The sequence below is a fragment of the Diachasma alloeum genome, unplaced genomic scaffold (genome assembly GCF_001412515.2).
Source record: "Diachasma alloeum isolate Michigan unplaced genomic scaffold, Dall2.0 Dall_scaffold_00179, whole genome shotgun sequence".
In the NCBI taxonomy this organism is placed as follows: Eukaryota; Metazoa; Arthropoda; class Insecta; order Hymenoptera; family Braconidae; genus Diachasma; species Diachasma alloeum.
Window position 1 is genome coordinate 2,796,093 of NW_021680345.1, and position 9,312 is coordinate 2,805,404.

Below are 9,312 nucleotides of genomic sequence, written 5' to 3' on the forward strand. Positions count from 1 at the left end.
GGTGAATTATTAAAGTGATAATTCTACAGTAGCTTGTTAATTGTTTTCGCTTTTTGTTCTGATAGATATTACCCACATTTTGGTGAAAAGGGAACGTAATATTGAACACTGCATTCTTTTCGGCCAAAATCTGAATAGAGGAAAAATCCCCCGCGTTGCACACACGCAATTTTTAGCCTGAAAAACGTGACACTTTTTTTTGGTTACAACAAAACTTCAGAGAAATCGCGGTATTTCAACCGAAAATTCATTTGAATTCCAAATTATTGAGGAGAGAAAACAAAAATTACTCAACTCACTTGAATTTTCAATTGAAACACTGAAATTCACAGTTTCCGTGATATTTTTCCATCACGTCACGAATTTTTACTGACAAAATTTCTTGAAATTTCATGAGAACTGTCCCTCGATAAACCTTTCCAAAAATTCTTCACCAGTAACGAATAATCCAATCATTGTTAAAAAATTTTGGCTAAAATTGCCGGTACACTTCTTAGAAATTTCCATGACACTTTAGTTCCACGGCCATTTGAGGTAATGTCGATCTGCAATTTCATGATTTTTTTTTTCATGAACTCATGAAATGCCATTCACCTAAAAATACCCCATTAAAAAATTTCACGTTTTTCTCTCATTGTTTATGCAATTTACCTGGGATTACAGTTAACATTTGACACATTCACCGTCGGAAGATTTCTCTCCTTCACGAATGAAGGATGTCCAGATGGTTTCATGACAATTCGCGAGAAGGGAAGACCGGCAACTGGTGGCCAGTGGTGTGGAAGTGCTTGGGGATACACAGTATACTACAGTGAAACACCTTCCATTAATCTCACCTTATTTCTCGCCAGATTATCTGAACAGGTAATTTCCCGGATTCCATCAAATCCCATTAATCCTATTAAATTCAATTAACAAACCGTCGAAACTCAGTCACTCGTAATACTCCGTCCGATTGACTCGACATTTCCACTGAATCAATAAAGTCCTTTCCTCAATCTGTCACAGGGCATCGGATACAATTTTGACTTCAAACTGTCATACAAATTTCTCAAACGTAGCGAAGCACATTTACGATACGGAAACAGTACAATGGCAACGTGGCGTGGTGAATTGGTAAACGGTACATACTGCGACCGAGTACTCACCAGATGTGACACGCGAGCGTGTCGTCTTCAATCACCGAATTATCCTGGTGTTTATCCACGTAATGTTACTTGCTACTATCGAGTTGAGCATAATCGTGCACCACCTGGTCATCGTGCATTGCTGGCCGTTAGTCAACGGAATAGCCATAAGATACACATCAAAGATCAGGTTGTCAAGTATGACAGGAGCCAGAGAATCCTCAGGTTTGCATACATATCATTCACTTGCGAGTTATCATCCACATGAATCCACCGAAGTTTCATTTTCATACAAATCCATTAACCCTTGATCGATCACCCTGTGAGGGCAAACCCCGCCGCACGTCGTTTTTCTTTAACCCCTCAAGTACGGCGCCCATGCCACATATAAACCCGAGTGCAGAGATCAGAACAATCATCAATTTCAAAATAATGCAAAATACGAGATATTTGATAAGAAAAAATGTTTATTAAAAGAATTTTGGTGTGAAATGAATAATAAAAAGAAATCCAAAAAGGATTGAGGCGTCCGCGGACTAGAAAATAAGATGAAAGAATAAATAAAAGGAAAGAGATGATCATATATGAATTTGGCTGAGAGGGAGGAAAAGAACAAATACGCAACAGTAAGTTAAATTTAGCTTCTGTCAACCGATAATATCACTCAACAAGTTTCGATTGCCAAATAAATCATCAATTGAATATTCAAATTCTAATATTACAAAATATTACAAATGTAATGATTGCCGACCGATCGCTGCCCGAGAGCTTGTCCTACCGCCCGGTGTTTACATGCCATACAGACCCTTTCCGTGATTAATACAAATTCATTAACCTCCGTACTATTGTAGATAACGAAATTCTAACAATTTCCCCATGAAATAGATAAAATTATCGATACAATGCGACGGGATTTTGTTTTCTCAAGTTATTTTTAATATTTTTCTTCAATACATGAACAGTACGGAACTGAATTCGATGTCAGATGCATATTCAAACCCGTCGTTACTCGAGCTAATCTTCATAAAAAATTCTGATATTTTATCGAATGCACGGAGGGAAATATTCAATAAAAATTATGTATTTTTTCCGTAATTCCGGAGCGAAATGTGGTTATAGAAAATTTTAAGGAACTGTCACGGAATTTTTCCAGTGTTCCGTAATTTTTATTTGAATCTCCTGTGAAAAATGACGATACCATAATTTAAATTTTCTGAGTCGATTCCGTAATCGGTGAGCGTATTGTGAGTTCCGTAATTTTTACTGACCATTTCTCTCCGTGTGGCGCAAGTGAAATTTCGGTTCAATTAATTACCGATTTGTTATTAACAAATTTCCGACAATCGCCGAGCTTGGCAGCCGTTTGTACTATTGAACTGAGATTAGTCTTAACAAATTCAAGAAAAATCTGTGTAGAGGAATACTGTAGTTGAACAACTTATTGGTGAAAGCTCAAGATTATCATTAAATTTTAGATAATCATTTTTTGATCATCAGTGTCGAAACTACTGCGTATTGAACAGCGAATTCGAATAGACGGGAGGCCGCCGGCCGATGAGGACTTTAGGGGTTAACTACCATTGACTGGCTAACCGGAAAAATAAAAAAAAATTAGACTGTCAAAATTAGACTTTGTCAATATTCCTTTGTCAAAATACTTGGATACCCTTAACCGGAGTAATGCCTTTTCAAATTTCAGTCAATCCTTTCTCAATTACAACATTGAATGAATCGATTTGAATCAGAATTCTAAGACATACCTTTCAAATAATTTCACCGAGTTATGCCTTTCCTTGAAGGACTTAATTACTCTCTATGTACAAACACATAAACACATTTAAACACGCATATTTATTTATTTATTTATTTATTATAGACCCAACAGCCGAAGCCAATAACAGTGTTAAATTAGGATACAATTGAAATATAATATCATTATGTTAAATACTAAAATATATACATATATACACAATGCCAAGGTCACGGGTGAATTACAGAGCTAATTCGAACACATCATACTTCATTCAAAACATATTTCATACTTCGCTATCAGCAGCATATTCGAAAATCTCCTCTCATTCGTCCAAACCCTCAATAAAAATTCAGTAAACAAGATATTCACTTCAAATTTCCAATCAATTCAGTTTAAACAGCCACTGCCCAGTGTAAATATTTATTTCCCTCCAATCACTCCCTAAAATAATCACCATTCAGTTTTTTAATTATCCTTCCCCCAAATGCACCCGAATCGCAATACCCCCTAAATAACCCACCAGCAACTCATTAATAATAATCACCCAGCGAGATAAAACCCCAATTATTAAACCCCAGAAATTTCCCCTCAACAAACCCAGACACCCACCTCCCGGAAAATGCTAAACTAAAATGAAATTTCCCTTTCTCATTAGGGTGTGGGATCAGTGTAACGTTGTTCAAGATTATCTCACAGTTTACGATGGTGGCTCAACAACGGACCGAGTCCTAGTAAGATTATGCGGTGGCGATGCTGTACCCGACATAGTAAGCAGCCGTAACACAATGCTCCTTGAATTCCACACATCCCCCTATGACAATCCATTTCACCCAGTACCCCTGTCATTTCTCCCTGGTTTTGAGCTTGAAGTACAAGTGTTATTCGTCGACGAGAAATCCCGAACATTCGTCAAAGAAAATGCCAACTGTGACTTTCACATAACGAGTTACGAGAGTCAATCGGGAATTCTTGAAAATCCAAAGCACTCATTGCCCCCAAATACAACGTGTCGTTACCACTTTCAAGGTAAACCCAACGAAATAGTGTGGATATCCTTCATCAAATATTACGCATCCAGTACAGATCCAGCAGCAAGTATTGACTCAGGAAACGAGTGCAATGCTAAATTATTAATTTGGGATGGAAATCCCTCAAGAGCATTGGAAACGAGTAAGAAGCACTCGCGAAAGGCAAGATTAATGGGCCAATTTTGTAAGGACGACATTCCCCTATTGTGCGACCACAGTCTTCTGAGGAACAGCAGTAGACACACGAGACCCTGCAGTCTCTCCGAGAGCTACGTATCCACATCCCGTGATTTAACCCTTGAGCACATACTTCGTCAGGGCAGTGCCCTATATCCAATCTCCTTTGTCCTTCGTTACGAATTCGTTCATGACTCAATGTCCTGCCACCTAGTATTCTCCGCATCCTCAACGCCGACACCTCAGTCACCAGGACAATCCACTCAGTCTAAAAAGTCCTCGATCTCTGGTAAATTTACATCGCCAAAGAGTGTATTTTTCTACGGACGTGGAGGATCACAGAATCTCAGCTGTGTGTACAGATTCGAGGCCGAGGCTAACCAGCGAATTGAGATAACAGTGTCGAGAGCTTCATTCGGCGATAAAGTTTGCATGTCTTACGTCGATCCACTTGTCAATCGATGGGCATGCGACAGGCGAATTGCTGATGAGAATAAGAAAGGATACGCTGAGCTTGTTGTCTCCGAGTATCCGTGGAATGGTGTTAAACTTTATCGCGATTGCTTGTGCTCAAATGTCACTGAGAGTGGAATAGCCCTGACTTCATTGACATCGAGCATTGTTGAGCTCAAGTTTACCGTTACGAGGATGAATGTCACCCAGGATTACGATGATTTTTTCTTCGAGGGGGAGTATCAGTTTGTTGATAGCAGTGAGGCGAGCGAGCAGAGCTGTCCGTCGAGCTTCGAGGAGAGAAGACTTGGGGGTACGAGTGGTGAGATATCATTGAGAAGTCCAATGTCAAATAGACTCGAGCACGACGATAGTGTGATTGATGTGGCTGCTATTGAGGAGGTCCTTCAGCGTGCCAACAGCGATAATTCCGAGGATGTCACGTCGACACAGTGTGTCAACGAACCTTGGCTCATTGAACCTGAAGATCCCCGGATTCATTTTATCTATCTGAGAACAACTGGATTCGCTATTAATGACGACAATGTCGAGGATTGCAGTACGTTGAATCGGATTATTGTGTATTCTGCTGGTAATACCAGGGAGAGGAGTGTTATTTGTCCGGAGAGCGGGACTGATGTGGGAAAGAAGATCAAGACTGTGGACTTTTTCTCGGGGGGATGGAATTACTCGAGTGTGGCCAATGCCAGTGGAATTGGGGCGATGATGCAGCATGCGAGGAGCTTTGTTGTGGAGTTTCTGCAGAGGGAGCATGGCTCTTACGCTGTTACGTGGATTGCTATTGCCAAGAGGGGGACGCTGCAGGGTGGCTCTGCGGGGGGTGTGGCTGCTGGGGCACCGCATGAACAATGCCCGTACAGGTGAGTGTTGTCAATAAATTGATGTTCTGTGGGGGCCGGGGCGGCAAAATGGACACGAGAGAAAAATTGATATAATATGACGAAATTGGTTTCTTGAGGGGTCATCGCATGCATATTCGAGCAATTCATGGTACACTGATAGACTGATTCATTTATTCCGAACGAGATGCGTCAACTATTAACGAATGGTTCACTTGAAAAGTAAAAATCGAGTCAAACAAGGGTCCTCAAATGTGCATTTGTTGACTATTAACGAATGAACATTTGGTGAGACTGAATAGACCCTCGTCTACAACCGAATCCATTCGTTAATAATAACTAATCCTTTCATCAGTGTAGGCTTCAGACAAGAAATCGGTGGATGGTACTGAATGAAAAGATTATGTTTGTTTCTGGAAATTAGATAGTATTTCTGAAGAGGCAAAGTAACTTTCCTTTAACCTTATTGCGATTGAGTCCAAGTGACGGGTATATTTTTTAAATATCTGAAGGTTCTCCCCTGTATAAATTCTGTATTCATTCAATTGAAAGTCTCTGATCCATGATTGACTGAATCGAAGCTTTTAGTATTTTTAATCATTTTCTCATATTTTGAGAAGAAATAAACGATTTCTTGAGGCAAGAAATTGTCGGTTCGGCGCCACGTGTTCGTGTTCAAGTCGTGAACATTTCACAGGATTCACACACGGTCTGACTCATTATGCGGAATTCTTATCCCATGCGTTTTATCATTAAGAGATGACTCTTTAGAGGGGATTCTCAAATGGGATTTTTATTGACTCCTTAGAGGGAATTCAACAATTTTTTATTTTTCAACAATTTATGAGCGAATCAATTGTTCTGCAGGGATTGTTGGTTAATATTGATAATTTGTCGACATCCGCGTGAAGAAAGGCTCTGGCGATTTTTGTCGTAGTCTAAGCCCGTAGAAGAATCATCAATGGGAAAATTTCTTTGAAAGAATTTGCCGCGGGGAATATTCACGGGAAAAGAGCTCCGGACCCATTATCAAGAGGCTTTTGTAATTTTTTTGTGTAAAATCTCTTTGTCAAAAAAATTTATCATTTTTATCATTCTCCTGAACATAATTTCTCCGCGATATAAAATTCCACTTCAACTAAGAAAGGATGTGCGATTAAAAAAGAGAGTTGAAATTAGCTCTCAATGTGTTTGAATTTGAGAAAAAAAATGTAGAAATGATTTGGTTTTTGAAATGGTTTTTAAAAAATTTCCAAAATCAATTTTTACGTCGTAAAGATTTTGAAATTGGGTGCATATTTTTTTCTTCGTTTATCCTTATTTTACATCGCCTCGTCCCGGTTAGGGTATGCTGCGATGATGATCAAGACTTTAAATGGTTAGATTTCACCATTCTACCCGGCCGAGTTTTGAACTCGGAACCTTTCGCACGTGAGGCAATTGGGTGCATATGACGATGAAATCAATCTTCCATTTTCTCGCTGAAATGGCTTGTACGCATGATAACCTTAAAAAATAAACGAGATAGAAACTCGAAACTTGGTAGGATTCCAGGTCTTATGATAACAAAGTTTGCTATTTTGGTTGAGCAAATTCGAACTCGTAGTTTCGGAGCTATTCAACTTCGGAAGTGAAACTCATTCGCTCAATATCTCAAAAACTACCGGTTCAATTTCAATTTTTTTTCAAACAATTTTCAGTCATCAAATTTGTCAATTAAATTCCGCGAGAAAAATTTGAAAAAAAATCATGAATATTCAGCGTCATTAAAATTACATTTTGCACAGAATTACTATTTGTTAAGCATTCCTTGTTAATAAATGAATAATTTAAATTGTTTAAACTTTCGGAAACCTTATTTTTTTGGGGATAAATTCGATTTCTGGTAAAATCCGAATGTGAATAAATTTGTTACCATTCCTAACGCATGATTATATAATAAATTATTTACATAAAATGCTCGTAATTTTAAAAAATTGGAATTTTTCAATCATTTCATAAATCTTCCTCTAAAAGTACACTTTCTCATTTTTTCCGATTTTTAAAATGTTTTCTAACGGTTCAATACCGAGACTCAAATTCAGACCTGTAAAGTTTAAATAAAAAAAAACAAGTTTAAAATCATTGTAAAATATCCGGAAACTTAGGGTTAAATGAGGCTCAAATGAAAGCTCTGATGTTCGACTGGAAAAGTAGAAAAGAAAAAAATAGCCAGAGCACTTAAGTATCCTTAATAGAGGATTTCCATCAGATGAATGACTAGACTTCCCTTGATTATTAATTCTCAGATGCCCAGAGATTCAAGCATGCATAAGCGCAGTCCTCTGGTGTGACGGTGTCCGTCACTGCCCATCAGGCTTCGACGAGGAGGAGGAGAACTGTTCCTACCGTTTTGGAGTGACCCTTCTGTACGTAGCCATCGGCGCTGGTGCCTTGGGTATCTTCCTGATTCTCCTCCTCGCAACTGGTTGCCTAAAATACTGCATATACCGTCACAAAACCCGGAAGAAGAAGAAAAATGTGGCAATGAATGTCAATCATCTTCAAGTGAATCACACCCATCAGCATCACAATAATGGTTTAACCAGTAGTAGAATGGGGGGTCGATACAGTATCGGCACACCCCAAGACATGTACGTGGATAATTACGGCAAGGACAGTATTTGTTGACAATACGCCATAGCTGACATAGAGACGACCGTTTGACAAGGACGAAAAATTCAATTTCATCCTTGAAAATGTCACGTGAGAATTTTTTAATCAATTTATTATAATGAATGGATTGAGTAATGATGCAGTCAAGGGGTGACAATTATCCATGCAGAGATGAGCAATAAATATCTGTTACCCGAACAACTGCTCAAATATAATTTGTACAAATAATGTACAAAAATACTCATGACGTGTGCGTGATGAATTCACTTCATTTTTCCACGTATTTTAAATAATTATAGGTGATTGTAACGATCGAGTCATGCGAAAAATTAATCTCTTTTTTATTGCAAATGAGGTCCACATTATCGTGCCAAATAGTCATTCACGAGTGATCATTGTTAGCATGAGGCAACAATTCTTTTTTTTTATTCATAACGATTTTTAATATAAACTCAATAAGTAGGATTAGACTCAGCTGGGCTGTGTGGAGAGAGGGTGTGAGGGAGATGTGTCCGTAAGCCGCGTACTCATGCCAAAGATTATCATGGGGAGAAGCACTGGCTCAACTGTCGCACAAGAAACTTGAACTGCTCAAATTGGGGTACTTCCTGAGGGGAAGTGACTAGGGTTTTTGCGCGGTTCTCACGTGTTGGGAATTATTTCGGGAGTGGGTGGCTTTGGGAAATTGTCGAGAGACATTTTTGCGGGAAATTTCCGCAGTTACAAAAAGGCTTTTTCGATGTTCTCTCCTGAGACCAATCATTCTCGAGGTAAACGTGGCTGCACGGAGAAAAATGTTGAGGGAAAATTACTGGAAATGGCAAGTAATCGTGGAGTGATAAAATGAATAAAATTTTAATAACAAAAAATTTATTTATCTATGAAGAACAATGGTATAATTTTGAGAAAAACGTGTTTTCTAGGGATGCACCTTAAGGATGTTCTGTTCTTTCAGCCAATTTTCACCTTTTTTATCCAAACTATGCGGTTTATTATTATTGAATAATTCACAAAATTTCACTGTACAACCATTTTACTGCGTTTGCTTCTAAACTTTTGTAAATCTTTCGAAAAGTTCAGAAAAAACTCGGGAAAATCGCTCAGTAAAATACCATTGCCTGAAAAAAATATTGTAGATGTGCGGAAAATTTCACTATGGAGGGAACGCTAATTTTTGCTTCCACGCGGAGAGAAATTCTTTTGAAAAATTCTAGTGCGAATACAGAAAAAAATCACAGTCCATTGTCTATGAAATATTC

General features: G+C 38.5%; 1 protein-coding gene across 1 annotated transcript in view; it reads left to right on the top strand.

Moving 5' to 3' along the window:
- LOC107041000 overlaps window positions 1-8,905 on the top strand; it is a 31,762-nt gene extending 22,857 nt beyond the window's left edge. The window contains exons 4-7 of the mRNA XM_015261353.1: window positions 664-864; window positions 1,009-1,352; window positions 3,536-5,419; window positions 7,687-8,905. Of these exons, the coding sequence (XP_015116839.1) occupies window positions 664-864; window positions 1,009-1,352; window positions 3,536-5,419; window positions 7,687-8,068 (2,811 nt within the window). The 3' untranslated portion in view covers window positions 8,069-8,905. The remainder of the gene's footprint in view (window positions 1-663; window positions 865-1,008; window positions 1,353-3,535; window positions 5,420-7,686) is intronic.
- Window positions 8,906-9,312: the final 407 nt, after the last annotated feature.